The 17,426-nt window shown below is 41.2% G+C and overlaps 1 protein-coding gene and 1 long non-coding RNA gene across 2 annotated transcripts; both read left to right on the forward strand.

Annotated features, from left to right (window-relative positions):
- The first annotated feature begins 13,731 nt into the window (after positions 1 to 13,731).
- On the forward strand, positions 13,732 to 15,215 carry LOC129023818 (uncharacterized). The gene is made up of 2 exons (XR_008496937.1): positions 13,732 to 13,928; positions 14,841 to 15,215. It is a non-coding gene; the product is annotated as an uncharacterized LOC129023818 (long non-coding RNA).
- Positions 13,926 to 14,469, forward strand: LOC129023817 (putative ubiquitin-conjugating enzyme E2 D2-like protein). Its single transcript, XM_054470642.1, has one exon. It carries the CDS (start codon positions 14,113 to 14,115, stop codon positions 14,344 to 14,346), a length of 234 nt encoding a protein of 77 aa, XP_054326617.1. The 5' UTR covers positions 13,926 to 14,112; the 3' UTR covers positions 14,347 to 14,469.
- Positions 15,216 to 17,426: the final 2,211 nt, after the last annotated feature.

Raw genomic sequence — 17,426 nt, forward strand, 5'->3', positions numbered from 1 at the left:
ATTATTCCATTTTCACACTGCTACAGAGACTGGGTAATTTACAAACAAAGGTTTAATTGACTCAGTTCCACATGGCTGTGGAGGCCTCAGGAACCTCACAATCATGATGGAAAGCAAAGAAGAAGCAAGCATGTTTTACATGGCAGGCAGCAAGAGAGTGAAGAAAGCAAAGGTGGAAGAGCCCCTTATAAAACCATCAGATCTCCTGAGAACTCACTCACTATTATGAAACAGCATGGGGGCAACAGCCTTCATGATCCAATCACTTCCTACCAGGTCTCTCCCTCAACACCTGAGGATTACAATTGAAGATGAGATTTAGGTGAGGACACAAAGCCTAACCATATCAATGTCATTCTGTGTGTGTGTGTGTGTGTGTGTGTGTTTTGAGATGGAGTTTCACTCTTGTTGCCCAGGCTGGAGGGCAATGGCATGATCTCACCTCACTGCAAACTCCATCTCCAAGGTTCAAGCTATTCTCCTGCCTCAGCCTCCCAAGTAGCTGGGATTACAGGGATGCACCACCACACCCGGCTAATTTTGTATTTTTAGTAGAGAAGGGGTTTCTCCATGTTGCCCAGGCTGGTCTTGAACTCCTGACCTCAGGTGATCCACCTGCCTTGGCCTCCCAAAGTGCTGGGATAACAGGGGTGAGCCACCACACCCAGCCAATATCATTTTTTTTAATGGTTGCATAGTATTCCATGGTGTATATGTATCACATTTTCTTTATGCAGTCTAAGTCTATCACTGATGGTCATTTGGGTAGATTCCATGTCTTTGCTATTGTGAATAGTGCTGCAATGAACATATGCATCTTTATAATAGAATGATTTATATTCCTTTTGGTATATCAGCAGTAGTGGGACTGCTGTGTCAAATGGGATTTCTGTTTTTAGGTCTTCGAAGAATTGCCACAGTCTTCCACAATGATTGAACTAATGTACATTCCCACCAACAGTGTATAAGCGTTCCTTTCTCTCCACAACTTCACCAGCATCTGTTATTTTATGACTTTAATAATAGCCATTCTGACTAGTGTGAGTTGGTATCTCATTGTGGTTTTGATTTCCATTTCTCTAATGATCAGTGATGTTGAGCTTTTTTTCGTATGCTTATTGGCTGCATGTATGTCTCCTTTTGAGAAGTGTCCATTCATGTCCTTTGCTTACTTTTTTATGGGGTTGTTTTTTCTTATAAATTTGTTTAAGTTCCTTATAGATGTTGGATATCAGACCTTTGTCAGATGCATAGTTTGCAAAAATTTTCTCCCATTCTGTGAGTTGTCTGTGTAATCTGCTGATAGTTTCTTTTGTTGTGCAGAAGCTCTTTCATTTAATTAGATCCAACTTGTCAATTTTTGCTTTTGTTGCAATTGCTTTTGCATCTTCATCATGAAATCATTGCCCATTACTTAGTTCAGAATGGTATTGCATAGGTTGTCTTCCGGGGATTTCATAGATTCAGATTTTACATTTAAGTCTTTAATCTATCTTGAGTTAATTTTTGTGTATGGTCTAAGGAAGAGGTCCAACTTGTACCTTCTGCATATAGCTAACCAGTTATCCCAGGACCATTTATTGAATAGGGAGTCTTTTCCTCATTGTTGTTTTGTCAGCTTTGTTGAAGATAAGATGGTCATAGATGTGTGGTCTTATTTCTGGGCTTTCTGTTCTATTTCATTGGTCTATGTGCCTGTTTTTGTACCACTACCATGCTGTTTGGTTTACTGTAGCCATGTAGTATAGTGTGAAGTTGAGTAACGTGATGCTTCCAGCTTTGTTCTTTTTGCTTAGAATTGCCTTGGCTATTCAAGCTACTTTTTGGTTTCACATAAATTTTAAAATAGTTCACAATAGTTCTGTGAAGAATGTCATTGATATAATAGTTGGATAGAAATAGCATTAAATCTGTAAATTGTTTTGGGCAGTATAACCATTTTAATGCTGTTGATTCTTCCTATCCATAAGCATTGGATGTTTTTCCATTTGTTTGTTTCTTCTCTGATTTCTTTGAGCAATATTTTGTAATTCTAATTTTAGAGATCTTACACCTCCCTGGTTATCTGTATTGCTAGGTATTTTATTCTTTTGTGGCAATTGTGAATGGAATTGCCTTTCTGATTTGGCTCTCAGTTTGGCTGTTGTTGGTGTATAGGAATGCTAATGATTTTTGTATATTGATTTTGTATCCCGCAACTTTGCTGAAGTTGTTTATCAGTTGGGGGAACTTTTAGGCACAGACCATGGTTTTTTGTAAATATAGAATCATGTCATCTGCAAACAGGGAGAGTTTGACTTTCTCTCTTCCTATTTGGATGTTCTTTATTTATTTCTCTTGCCTGATTATACTGTCTAGAACTTCCAATACTATGTTGAATAGAAGTGGTGATAGAGGGCATCCTCGGCTTGTGCTGGTTTTCAAGGGGAATGCATCCAGTTTTTGCCCATTTAGTATAATGTTGGTTGTGAGTTTTTTATATATGGCTCTTATTATTTTGAGGTATATTCCTTCAACACCTACTTTTTTGAGAGTTTTTAACATGAAGCACTGTTCAACTTTATCAAAAGCCTTTTCTGCATCTATTGAGATAATTATGTGGTTTTTGTCTTTAGTTCTGTTAATGTAATGAATCACATTTATAGATTTGCCTACGTTGAACCATCCTTGCATCTTGAGGATGAAGCCTACTTAATCATGGCAGATTAACTTTTTGATGTGCTGCTGGATTTGATTGGCAAGTATTTTGTTAAGGATTTTTGTATCATTGTTCATCAAGAATATTGACCTGAAGTTTTCTTTTTTTGTTGTGCCTCTGCCAGGTTTTTGTATCAAGATTATTCTGACCTCATAGAATGAGTCAGGGAGGAGATGCTCTGCCTCAATTTTTTGGAATAGTTTATGTAGGAATGGTACCAGCTCTTCTTTGCATATCTGGAGGAATTCGGCATGAGTCCATCATGTCCCAAGCTTTGTTTTGATTCATAGGCTATTTATTACTGATTCAATCTCAGAGCTCATTATGGGTCTGTTCAGGGAATCAATTTCTTTCTGGCTCACTCTTGGGAAGGTGTATGTTTCCAAGAATTTATCCTCTTTTCTAGATTTTCTAGCTTGTGTGCACAGTAGTGTTTTTAGTAGTTTCTGATGGTTGTTTTTTTCTGTGGGGTCAGTGGTAACATTCCCTTCAGCATTTCTAATTGTGTTTATTAGGATCTTCTCTCTTTTCTTCATTAGTCTAGGGAGTGGCCTATTTTATTAATTTTTTGGGGGGAAAAAAGCTCCTGGATTCATCGATCTTTTGAATGATTTTTCATGTCTGAATTTCCTTCAGTTCAGCTCTGATTTTTGTTATTTCTCATCTTCTGCTAGATTTGGGGTTGATTTGTTCTTGCTTCTTTAATTCTTTCAGCTGTGAAGTTAGGTTGTTAACTTGAGGTCTTTCTAAGTTTTTGATGTGGGTATTTAGTGCTATAATTTTTTTTTTTTTTTTTTTTTGAGAGGGAGTTTTGCTCTTGTCGCCCAGGTTGGAGTGCAATGGTGCAATCTCGGCTGACTGCAACCTCGCCTCCTGGGTTCAAGCGATTCTCCTGCCTCAGCCTCCCAAGTAGCTGGAACTACAGGCACACATCATCATGCCTGGATAATATTTGTATTTTTACCACCTGAATTCAAGTGATCTGCCCGCCTCAGCCTCCCAAAGTGCTGGGATAACAGGCATGAGCCATCGTGCCCAGCCTGAATTTTCCTCTTAACACTGCCTTAGCTGTGTCTCAGAGATTCTGGTATGTTGTATCTTTGTTTTCGTTAGTTTTAAAGAACTTCTTGATGTCTGTCTTAATTTCATAATTTACCCAAAAGTCATTCAGGAGCATGTTGTTTAATTTCCATGTAATTGCATGGTCTTAGGCAATTTTCATAATCTTGGCTTCTATTTTTATTATGCTGTGGTCGAAAGTGTGTTTGGTATGATTTTGGTTCTTTTACATTTGTTGAGCATTGTTTTATGTCTAATTATGTGGTCAGTGTTGGAGTATGTGCCATATGGCAATGAGAAGAATGTATATTCTGTTGTTTGGGTGTGCAGAATTCTATAAAGGTCTAAAATCCATTTGTTCCAATGTTGAGATTAGGCTCAAAATATTTTTGATAATTTTATTCTGCTTGATGATCTTTTCAATACTGTCAGTGGAGTGTTGAAGTCTCCCACTATTATTGTGTTGGAGTCTATGTCTCTTCATAGATCTCTAAGAACTTGATTAGTGAATCTGGGTGTTCCTGTATTGGGTGCATATATATCTAGGATAGTTAGGTGTTCTTGTTTAATTGAACCCTTTTCCATTAGGTAATGCCCTTCTTTGTCTCTTTTGATCTCTGTTTGCTTGAAATCTGTTCTGTCTGAAATTAGAATTGCAACACATGCCTTTTTGCTTTCCATTTGCTTGGTAGATTTTCTTCCGTCCTTTTATTTTGAGCCCATGATTGTCATTATGTGTGAGATGGGTCTCTCAAAGACAGTATACCACTGGGTCTTGCTTTTATTATCCAGCTTGCCACTCTATGCCTTTTAAGTGAGGCATTTAGCCCATTTACATTCAAGGTTACTTTGATATGTGTGGATTTGATCCTGTCATTGTGATGTTAGCTGGTTATAATGTTGGCTTGTTCACGTAGTTGCTTTACAGTGACACTGGTCTGTGTGTTAGTGTGGTTTTGTATTAGCTGGTAGCAGTCTTTCCTTTTGATATTTAGTGCTCCTTTCAAGATCTCTTGCAAGGCAGGTCTGGTGGTAAGAAATTCCCTCAACATTTGCTTATCTTAAAGTATCTTATTTTTCCTTCACTTAGGAAGTTTAGTTTGGCTGGATATAAAATTATTGGTTGAAGAGTTTTTTCTCTAAGAATGTTGAATATAGGCCCCCAATCTCTTCTGGCTTGTAGGGTTTTAGCTAAGAGGTGTGCCGTTAGCCTGATGGTGTTCCCGTTGCAATTAACCTTCCCTTTCTCTCTAGCTGCCTTTAACATTCTTTCTTTTTTGACCTTACGAATCGGACAATTATGTGTCTTCACGATGATTTTCTTGTGTAGAATCTTGCAGGAGTGCTCTGTAGTTCCTGAATTTGACTATTGGCCTCTCTAGCAAAGTTGGGGAAGTTTTCACGGATGATATCCTGAAATATATTTTCCAAGTTGTGTGCTTTCTCCGCCTCCATTTCAGGGATGCCAATGATTTGTAGATTTGGCCTCTTCACATAATCTCATACTTTTCCAAGGTTTTGTCCATTCCTTTTTATACTTTGTTCTTTATTTTTGTCTGTGTTATTTCAGAGAACCAGTCTTCAAGTTCTGAAATTATTTCCTTAGCATGGTTTATTCTGCTGTTAATACCTGTGACTGCATTGTGAAATTCTTGTATTGTGTAATTCAGCTCTGTCAGATCTGTTAGGTTTTTTTTTGTTTTGTTTTGTTTTTTTAACTGGCTATTTCAACCTTCAGTTCCAATATTACTTTATTGTGATTCTTATTTTCCTTGGATTGGGTTTTGCCATCCTCCTGAATCGTGATGATCTTTCTTTCTAGCCATATTCTGAATTCTATTATGTCATTCCAGCCAGATCAGCCTGGTTAAGAACTCTTGTTTGAGAACTGGTGCAGTTGTTTGGATGACATAAGACAATCTGGCCGTTTGAGTTACCAGATTTTTTGTGTTGATTTTTCTCATCTATGCATGTGGGTGTTCCATTAACTGCACTGTAGATTGAGAGTACATTCAATAGACTTATTTCCTGGATGTTTTCACCAGGCCAAGGCATTGTGTAGGGTCTTTACTTGAGGCTGACTTCTCATCTCTGGTTTTAGATGGGTGTATATTAGTGAAATATTTTTGGTGTTTGCTCTATGCTGTGTGATCCAGCAGGAGGCACTTAGGCTTATTGGTCAGTTGGTAGACTCTTGAATGGCTGTGTGGCTTCCTTATGTGTCCACACAGTTGCAGCTCTGTTCCCTTTCAATGCTCTGAAAGTGTGGGTTCATCTCCTGCTTGAGTGCTGGCTATAGATCTTGACTTGGTACTCCTGGGCTACCCACTGCAGCTCTGGGGCAATCTCATTGTTTATGTTTCTTCTCCAACTTGGAGGCAGCAGAGGAAGGGATCTTAGTAGTCATTGTGGCCAAGGGTCACTTATTTGTCTCCTGAGGGCTCCACCCCAGAGAGATGCAGATCAGCAATTGCTCAGTGCAATCTTCTCAGGATGGAGAGTCTATGCTGTAGGCCCAAGCCAAGGGTTCCCTGTCTGATGTTTGTGGGATCCATGGGAGATGGACTGGCCTCTTTATGGGTCAGCTGCAGCTTCTTGGAGGTACTTAGGGTCTTCGCTCCTTTGTTAGTCTGACGATGGCAAGGGCAGTTCCACTGCAGAGGCAGTGGCAGAGAGGCCTTCAGTTGCTCCTGGAGGCTCTGCACAGGGAGTTACCTGTGTCTCGATGGTTCTGGTGGAGGATGGCTGGAATCCAAAGCCTGGAGCACCTGCCTGGTGAGGAGATATGGGAATGGGCAGCCACATAATAGTGTGACCACTTGTCCATAGGGCTGCTGTGGTATGGTTGGGGCCCACTCTAGTCCATAGTTGCCTTGGATTTTCCAATACCTAGAGGTATCAGCCATGAAGGCTATAAAATAGCAAAGATGCCAACCTGTCCCTCCCTCTGGAAGCTTCATCTCAAGGAGTTACAGGCCTATTTCCAGCCAAAAGTCACCTGTAGAAGGTGTCTGGAGACTCCGGTTTGGAGGTCCGACCCAGCGAAGAGGAACTGTATCAGGGACATGCTTAAAAAATCAACCTGGCCATGTTTTGGTAGAGCAGCTGTGCTGTGGTGGGGGTCCACTTTAGCCCCTTGTTGCCTCAGACACTCCAAAGCCTGAAGACTGAAATGGCTAAGTGGCCCAAACAGCAAAGATGGTGGCCTGCCCCTCCCTTTAGGAGCTCTGTCCCAAAGAGGTTACAAATCTCTGTTGGCCAAAGAACATGGACAGGGGTGGTTGGAAGCCCAGTTTGGGAGGTCTCACCCAGTGAGTAAAAATGGGAATGGGGACCCACTTAAAGTAGTCTGGCCATGTTTTGGTAGGGCGGTTGTGCTGTGCTGGGAGATCCTTTCTGCCCCAGTCGGCTCAGACTCTCCAATGCCCAAAGGCTGAAACAGCTAAGTTGCCCAAACAGCAAAGATGGTAGCCCACCCCTTCTTCTGGGGGCACCATCCCAGGAAGAATTCAACTCTCTGTTGGCTGGAGAACACCAGTGGTGGTGGCTGGAGTGCCTGGTTGGGAGGTCTCACCCAGTGAAGAGGAGTGGGGTCAGCGACCTGCTTAAAGAAGTAGTCTATCTGAAGGCTCTACTTCCACAGCACCTCATAAGATAAGACCCAGTGGCTTGCTTAAAGAAGTAGTCTGGCTATGTTTTAGTAGAGCATCTGTGCTGTGCTGAGGGATCCCTTCCACCCCTGGTCAGCTCAGACTCTCCAAAGCCTGAAGGCTGGATCAGCTAAGTTGCCCAAACAGCAAAGATGGTGGCCCACCCCTCCCTCTAGGAGCACTGACGAAGGGGGGAATTCAAATCTCTGTCAGCTGCAGAATATGGGTGGGGGTGTCTAGAGGCCCCAGTTGGGAGGTCCTGCCCAGTGAGGAAGAATGGAATCAGGCACCTGCTTAAAGAAGTCTGGCCATGTTTTGGTAGAGCAACTGTGCTGTGGTGCGGGATCCTTTATGCCCCCAGTCAGCTTGGAATCTCCAAAGCCTGAAGGGTGGAATGGTTAAGGTGCCCAAACAGCAAAGATGGTGGCCCACCCTTCTCCCTAGGAAGCTCCTTCTTAGGGAAGGGCAATGCCACTACCAGTGGCTGGCTGGAATTCCAAGCCAGTGGGTCTTATCTTATGAGGTGCCGTGGAAGTAGAGCCTTCAGGCTGTCACTGCTCAGCCCCCTGGATTCAGCCTCTTTCCTAGGGGTATGTATGGGGTCTAACCTCCTATTTTGCTGGAGCTGCAGCTACTTTTGCCAGAAATCCCCAGTATCTAAGGTTCCAGGGTTTCCACGCATGCCTGAGCAGCTGCTCTGCCAAGACTCCACATAGCTCTGTGTGTCAGACTGAAGGTGCTAGCGGAGTGAGTTCACAAGGATATCTCCTGACCCAAGGGTTGCAAAGATCCATGGGATAAGCATAGTTTTTCACTGTGGTACATTCACTCACTTCTTACCCAGGCAGGGAAGTTCCCCTGGCTCTGTGTTGCTCCTGGGTGCATCATTGTTCTGTCTTGCTTTTCTTCATCCTTCATGGGTCACGTTGTTTCCTTGATTAGCCCCAATGTGAGTACCTGAAGGTTTCAGTTGAAGGTGTTGTATTTACTCACCCCTTCCATTCCTCTCCTTGAGAGCCATGCATGCTGGCTGCTTCTAGTCAGCCATCTTGACCACTCCCCCCATATACAAATGTTAACTCAAAATGGATCACAGACCAAAATTTAAAACCTAAAAGTATAAAACTCCTAAAACAAAACATAGGAGAAACTCTTTGTGACCTTAGCAAAGATTTAATAGGTAAGATACCAAAATCCCGATCCACAAAAGAAAATATCAATAAATTGGGATTCATCAAAATAAAATTTTCTGTTCTTTGAATGATAATGTTAAGAGAATGAAAAGACAAGCAACAGAGGAGGAAAAAATATTTGCAAGTCATATATATGATAATGGACTTGTATTCATAATAAAGAACTCTCGAAATTGAATAATTAAAAAATAGACAGTCCCAAAAATCTTTTTGACACAACAATCTCATTAAACTGATATTGATTTTTTATTACTTTTGTGATAGAAACCAAGGAAAACTCCATAATTGTGTCAACTCCTGTTAAGGGCAAAGAGAGGAAAATCAGCCATGGGAGATTAAAGAATCAGTTGCTGATCTTCTATTTGTCTTAGATAACTAGAAGGGACATTTTAGCTACACAGGGTGATAGAAGATGAAAAACAGTTGATAGTTAATAATCTATTCCACACCACACATTTTAAGTAAACTGCTAAAGTTTTGGCCAGGCGCGGTGGCTCATGCTTGTAATCCCAGCATTTTGGGAGGCCAAGGCAGGTGGATCACTTGAGGACAGGAGTTCGAGACCACCCTGACCAACAAGATGAAACCCCATCTCTACTAAAAATACAAAAATTAGCTGGGCTAATCCCAGCTACTCGGGAGGCTGAGGCAGGAAAATTGCTTGAACCCGGGAGGCAGAGGTTGCAGTGAGCCGGCATCGCCCCACTGCACTCCACTCCAGCCTGGGTGACAGAGTGAGACTCCGACTCAAAAAAAAAAAAAACAGAAAAGAAAAGAGAAAGAAATGCTCAAGTTTTGAATGACCTCTGACGAGTATGAACTGTGAAAAAGATAGTATGGAGCCAGCTTTGCCTTGACAGCCTTTGCCTTGGGCAATGAAATAAGGCTGACTCTTTGTGGAATTAAATATATGTTTCATTAAGATACCATATTGAAAAGATACTTATATCATTTTTATTCCTAAATTTTTGATAGTTGATTATCTATAATAAAAGAGTAATAGTGACTGTATCTGAAGAAAGCAGTATTTCATTTTGGTTTAACTCTAAGCACAGCAGTATATTATGCAGATAAAAGTTAAAGAGGGCTGGGCGTGGTGGCTCATGCCTGTAATCCCAACACTTAGGGAGGCAGAGGCGGGTGAATCACATGAGGCCAGGAGTTCAAGACCAACCTGGCCAACATGGTGAAACCCCATCTCTACTCAAAATATAAAAATTAGCCAGGTGTGTTGGCACATGCCTGTAATTCCAGCTACTCGTGAGGCTGAGGCAGGAGAATCACTTAAACCTGGGAGGCAGAGGTTGCAGTGAGCAGAGACTGCGCCACTGCACTCTAGCCTGGGTGACAGAGCAAGACCCTGTCTCAAAAAAAAAAAAAAAGAAAAAGTTAAAGTGGCTTTGAACTGTCGTTGAGGGCTTGTCAAATGAAGAACAATGCAATGTATTCCCACTATATTGCTTTTTATTTTTATTGTGGTATAATATCTTGTGGCCTGTAATGTTTCTGAATTAAATTTTAGGTTAGGTGGAGAAATTTTATATCAATGACTGTGTATAAATTATATCATTCTTTTTTTTTTTTTTTTTTTTTTTGAGACAGAGTCTTGCTCTGTCCCCGAGGCTGGAGTGCAATGGCACAATCTCGGCTCATTTCAACCTCTCCCTCCCAGGTTCAAGCAATTCTCCTGCCTCAGCCTCCCGAGTAGCTGGGACTACAGGCACATGCCACCACACCTGGCTAATGTTTGTATCTTTAGTAGAGACGGGGTTTCACCATGTTGGCCAGGCTGGTCTCAAACTCCTGACCTCAGGTGATCTGGCCGCCTCCGCCTTCCAAAGTACTGGGATTACAGGCTTGAGCCACTGCGCCCAGCCATCATTCATCTTTAATGAATGCATGCACTTATCCAGAAAGTATTGAGTACCTAATATATACTGGGCAGTAAGAGACAAAAATGATTAAGGCCAATTTTCACATCAAAGAGCTATCAGACTGATTAAGAGGATGAACATTTAAAAAGATAGTGACAATGCAGTATAATACATGCTGTATTAGAGACACATAAAAGATTCTGTGTAGCTGAACAGAGAGAAGTGTAATTCTCCCTGGGGATGACTTAATTGGGCAGCCCTGAAATTTAGAATTTACCCTTCAGGTGATGGACGGCTATTGAAAGCTTTAAGTATGGATTATGATAGGAATTAATTTATGCTTTAGGGAGATAATTCTACATGGCAGTGCTGAAGGTGGATTTGAGAGTGGCAAGATTAACAGCACAGACACTTATTAAAAATATATTATTGTAGTCTGGTGACAAATGATTACATCCTAAATTAAGACAGCCAAATTGAAGATTAAGTGCAGATGAATGTAAAAGGTATATTCCACAGGATTTTATCACAGAACAGATGTGGGGATCATGACTACACTTTTTCCCAACAGAGAACTTACACAAGATTACATGATCCTTATTGCCAACCCAATCAAAAAGATTGGTGTTAATGGCATCCGGTCTTGCAAAATAATTTTCAAGTCTCATCACAATGGAAAAAGAAAACTCTGGAAGCTTACTATATAACATTTTGCAATAATATGCTTCCTAAATAAATAGCTAGCCCTGGTTTTCTTTTTGAATTTTCTTACAAAATGTTATTTTAATTGAAGGCTTTAAAGTTCGATATTTCATAATCAGCAGAGTAAACAGATAACCGACAGAATGGGAGAAAATATTTGCACACTAAGCATCCAGCAAAGGACTAGTATCCAGAATCTACAAGTAACTCAAATCACCAAAAAAAAAATAATAATCACATTAGAAAGTGGGCAAAATACATGAACAGACATTTCTCAAAAGAAGATATACAAGGCCAGGCACGGTGGCTCACTCCTATAATCCCAGGAGGCTGAGGCAGGAGAACTGATTGAACCCAGAGATGGAGGTTGCAGTGAGCGGAGATCGCAACACTGCACTCCAGCCTGGGGACAGCGTGAGACTCTGTCTCAAAAAAAAAAAAAAAAAAACAGATATACAAATGGCCAATAAACATATGAAAAGATGCTCAACATCACTAATCATCAGGGATATGCAAATTAAAACCATAATGCGATATCACCTTACCCCAGCCAGGATGGCCATTATTTAAAAAGTCAAAAAACAGTAGTTTTTGGCATGGATGTGATGGATGTGGAGAGAAGGGAACCCTTATGCACTGCTAGTAGGAATGTAAATTAGTACAACCTCTATGGAAACCATTATGGAGAGTCCTTAAAGAGCTGAAAGTAGAGCTATTCAATCCAGCAATCACATTACTGGGTATCTACCCAAAGGAAAATAAGTCACATCAAAAAGATACCTGCACTTACATGTTTATTCCACCATAATTTGCAATTACAAAGATGTGGAATAAACCTAAGTGCCCATCAATTAATCAGTGGATAAAGAAAATGTGGCTTATATACACCATGGAATACTATCAGCCATTAAAAGGAATGAAATAATGCATTTTGCAGCAACTTGGATAATGCTGGAGACCACTATTCTAAGTGACGTAACACAGGATTGGAAAACCAAAAACCATATGTTCTCACTTATAAGTAGGAGCTAAGATATGAATATGTAAATATATACAGAGTGATATAATAAACTTTCGAGGTTCAAAAGTGGGAAGATGAGAGAGGGCCTAGGGCTAAAAAACTACACATCAGGTGCAAGGTACACGACTCAGGTGATGGATGCACTAAAATCTCAGAATTCACTACTATATAATTCTTCCAAGTGACAAAATACCACTTGTACCCCAAAAGCTATTGAAATAAAAAATATAAACTAAAACTACTGAAAATATAATATAAAATACTAGCACACATGTAGTTGCAGAGATTTGTTTTTAATTGATCTCTATCCCTTGTTATTCTCATTGGTCTCCTAGGAAGAATAAACTGTTGCACAAGAAAAATAAATGAACAAAAAGAAAATTTGATATTTCACCACAGTAACAGGAATAACTCATTTGTTCAGAAGCCCACAAACCCTGTTCTTCTGTGGTAATATATAACCCGACAGATTTGGGAAAGTTCCTTTCAATTAGTTAGACATTTTAACCTACTATTAGAAGATCCACTCTTCTATATCTACATTCTCACCTTTGTAAAGTACTGTCAAATAATTATCTTGCCTTCACAAGTTGGTTGAATAGGTATGTTAGTTAACTAATTTTGCAGCAAGAAATTTTCATAACTGAAGGATACCCAGTATCTTATAAATAAAACTATGACCTAGTTTATATACTATAATTTCTTACCAAAACTTAAGAACTCCTTATTGAATTATTACTTAATTCATGGAAAGGAATTGATATGGCTGACAGGCCAACCTATTTTGAAGGTACTTATTTGGCTTTACATTCCCACATATAAGCAAGTGAAGGTTTCATGTGAATCAGTATTAGTACTGCAAAGCCTCAAGAATGAGACATTCTGTTCCGCAGTTATGCTTGTTATTCGAACCATTATTTTTTTTTAAAAAAGATCATTTTTATAAACAACAATAACTGAAGAGTTCATATATGCCAGATGGACTACTGGTTTCCTTTCTTCCTTCCCTCCCTTTCTTCTTATTGTCAGGAGTTCCTCAACGATTGAAGTTGTTTTAGCTCCAAATTGAATTTTTTGAAGGCCTTAAACCTTCATTAAAAATAAATTTACGAAAACATTATCAAAAGTTACTTTAAAAAGTATTATATTGATAGTAAATCTACTAAAGTTATTTATACAAGAGAATGTCTCTGGAAATACACAAGGGGTGAGAGAAGGGAGGGCAGGAGAAGGCCTCTGAGGTAAACTGTGAAGGGAAGATGACTGTGGGTAAGGGACAGAGAGGCATTCATTGAAATGCTCCTATTTCTTGAGGTCACTCTGGGCGAACGGCAGTGCCTGGGGTCCTACTTGCCGGCCCAGGCACAGGCACGGAGTCAGAACATCCTGCCCCGCCCCTCCCCCCAACCTTTCACCTTCCTTTCCAGCCCCACCCCGCTCCCATGGCCACGGCCCTTGGCAACGCTGCGCAGCGCGTCAGTCAGCGTCACAAGGCGTGGGGGTGGCTAGAGGCCCCATTGGCCTCTGAGCTCACAGAGCGGATCAGCGCGGGTGTCCAGCGCCCGGATGTGGGCAGTCGGGGCTAGCCGCTGGGGCAGGGTGCCCCCAGCAAGAGGAGCAGCGGCTCCAAACCACAGAATCTCCAACGCCGGACAGCGCGGCCTCGGTCACCATAAGCCACAGGCATCCTGCAGGCCATCGCGTGTGGTGGAGCGCCCGGCGCTTACCGTGGTCAGTCCCCCTCTACGCCACCGTCCGATTCCCCCGACGCCCCCGCCGACCCCGGAGCCGGCCCTCAGCCCCTTCATCTGCCGAGGCATACCTTTGCTGCCCATCACACCCAGGGATCGCCACCGCTGCCCTCTACCAGGCTCCAGGCCCGGTGCCGAGGACTGGCCGCCAAGGGTTGCGGACTATGGCCCTAAAGCTCATCCACAAGGAGTTCCTCGACCTGGCCCGCGACCCCCAGCCCCACTGCTCAGCAGGGCCAGTGTGGGACGATACGCTCCACTGGCAGGCCACCATAACGAGGCCCAACTACAGCTCCTACCTGGGAGGGGTCTTCTTCCTAAATATCCAGTTTCCCTCCGACTACCTATTCAAACCACCCAAGATCAAATTTACCAACGGAATTTACCATCAACATTAACGGAAATACGGGATAGGAGGAAGTATGGCAGAATAGCTAGAGACTGGACTCAGTAGTGTACCATGTAATTTCAAAATATAATTCCATCGCCTTAATAATCAAGATGCAGAAAGTGGCAGTTCACTTAATTGGTTATGTTTTGATTACTTTCTACGAAGGGGAGTCTCCTCATTCTTCTGGGCACGCTTTATGCGCTTTTCTTAGCAGGCAATGAGTGGAGGCCATAGAAGTGGTGGGGTTCTGGGGTTTGGGGACAGGGGCGTGAACGGTTGGTGGGGGGTGTGGCCGAGTGGGAAGTGAGGGTGTGTGGGGAGTGTAAGACAAACAGGTCAGTTTTCATTTAGTTTTGACAAAAAGTTTTATTTGTTGATTAGGATTGTGAAACAAAGCAAGAACAAAGGGGTGGTGGCTTTAAGATTGAGAACAGTTCCACTGACTAGTGGGAATTTTATTTTATTTATTTATTTATTTATTTATTTATTTATTTATTTCAGACTGGAGTCTCGCCCTGTCGCCCAGGCTGGAGTGCAATGGCGTGATCTCGGCTCACTACAACCTCCACCTCCCGGGATCAAACAATTCTCCTGCCTCAGCCTCCTGAATAGCTGGGATTACAGACGTGAGCCACCAGGCCCAGCTAATTTTGTGTGTTTTTAGTAGAGACGGGGTTTCACCATGTTGACCAGGCTGGTGTTGAACTCCTGACCTCGTGATCCTCCCGCCTCAGCCTCCCAAAGTGCTGGGATTACAGGCGTGAGCCACGACCCTGGCTGGGAAAGTTTTTAATGCGCAGTCTGTTTTGAACTGACATCAGTTGGGAAAAGCAAGATGAAGATTAATAAAGCTCGTATTCATTTTATTCTGAAGAACCTGTGTCTTAAGTTGTTTTGATTTTGACCATGAATAATATTAACCCATCCTCTACTTTGAAATTCAGATTTAACTGGCCCAAAATGAAATGGATTAGTTGTTACAATAGAAAATGTGTTTTGTTCCCAGTTTCCGACAGCTCCCACACCTTCATCTTCCACCTTTTTGCCCACTCTGCCTCTCCCCCACGCCCAGGGTTGGGTTGTTTGTGACTTCTCAGGACATATCTACTAGCTCTTACTTGTCATGTTTTCTCGAGAACCATGTAAGGTCTGAGATTCTACCCAGCCTGCAAGCTACAAGTTAGCTTGTCACAGTTTGGTGGAGGCTGGCAAAATGACAGAGAGTCCTGGGTTAGAGTCAGGAGTCAGCACAGCAGGCAGCGTGAGCTTCACTGACATCAGTTTCCCTTGCTCCCTCAAGTCCCAAGGAGGAGAGGTAGATCAGACCAGGTGAGTGGTGCACACACAGTGGGTTTGGGTCACAGCTGAGAGAACTTAAGTTTAGGAACCCCCAGTCTTTGAAAGGGGACTGCTAGCAAACCTGCCCACCCTTTGCCTAGAGAGAGATGTTCTTATTAAGCTGATCACGAAACAGGCAAATCTACCCTCTCCCCTGGAGGGGCCTCTAACTTCCAAGGCTGTTGTTGTATACAAGCATATGTCAATAAAACTATTTGAAAAAGAAAAAAAAATACTTTCAATATGAAACTGAGTTTTCAATAATCCCCTTTTATTCACTTAAACACAATTTTTACATTTCTTTTTAGTTTTTGTTTACATTTTTACAAGAAAAATCAACTATTAAAGATTAGTATATCTGTAAGAAAATTTATATTTTTCTAAATATAAAAATATATATATTTGAAATGACAGTCCAGGACAAATGTCACAGGATGACTAGAATTATCATGAAGAATTGCACCCTGACAGTTTTAACTGGACTATCTGGTTGTACAGGTAAAAATTAATTTTATGAAAATACTTGTGTGTAAGGAAAAGCCCAATTCCTCCATTAGAATGTGTATATTCAGGGATGACCAATCAGTGTAATAAGCAGATTACTACCATCATCACATCTAATACATTTTGTAATTTAATCAATTACTTTATCTAATCTTAGTAGGCTAAAAAAGTTTTAATTTTCTGAAGGTAAGTTTAATCCTTAACACTTCAAATAAAAGAGAACAAAAACTACTCAGCAGGAAAAATATATGCTTAGTGTCTTACTGCTTTCATGCACGTTTAAAATAATTTATTTGGATGCTGACAATGTTATTGACATTACATTTTCAATACATGCCAAATTTTCTCTTACTTGGAGCACGGAAGAAAAAGAGACATAGAGAAACTTCTTCAGGCCTGGCACAATTGCTCGTCCCTCTAATCCCAGCACATTGGGAGGCCAAGGAGGGCAGATTGCTTGAGCTTAGGAGTTCGAGACCAGTTTTGGCAACATGGCAAAACCCCATCTCTACAAAAACAAAATTAAAAAAAAAAAAAGCCAGACATAATGGCACACACCTGTAGTCTCAGCTACTTGGGAGAATGAGGTGGGAGGATCTCTTGAGCCCGGGGTGGGGGCTGGGGTGGCTGTTGAGGCTGCGGTGAGCTGTGATTGAGCCACTGCAATTCGGCCTGGGTGTCAGAGTAAGATCGTGTCTCAAAAAAAAAAAAAAGTCTTTGCATTTAAATATGTTAATTTGTAAATTACACTAAATCTCACTTGAGAAGACTTTATAAACTTTTTTGAAGTGTAAAAGTTAACTTTAGTATATTACCTATGATCTGCTCTTTTTAAAGGGGAAATGGAGGGATGAAGGCAATACTGTCTAATAAAACTTTCTGCAATGACGGAAACATCCTATATCTACACAATCCAAATACAGTAGCCACTAGCCATGCATGGCTATTGAACATCTGAAACAGAGAGAGAGGGAGAATTTTGTTTTTACCTAGTTTTTAGTAAAAGCTTTATTGCATGGTTTGCAAACCACTTTTTAACCTTTGTATTTTAGATTTTACATGCCTCCAAGAGATCTTTACAAAATGTTTACATTATGATATGTAACTATAAAAAAAAAGAATAAAATTTCTGTCCATGTCACTAGAGATCATTGATTTAGTAGAGAGCTATGCTATGAATATGTTTGATATTTGTAGACTGTTGAAACATTACCACTTAAGAAATTTCTCAAGAAATTCAATATT

The sequence above is a fragment of the Pongo pygmaeus genome, chromosome X, assembly GCF_028885625.2.
Source record: "Pongo pygmaeus isolate AG05252 chromosome X, NHGRI_mPonPyg2-v2.0_pri, whole genome shotgun sequence".
Lineage (NCBI taxonomy): Eukaryota > Metazoa > Chordata > Mammalia > Primates > Hominidae > Pongo > Pongo pygmaeus.

Bases quoted from the DNA above. Each gene is read 5' to 3' on its own strand.
- LOC129023817 (XM_054470642.1), top strand. From the start codon at position 14,113: ATGGCCCTAAAGCTCATCCACAAGGAGTTCCTCGACCTGGCCCGCGAC.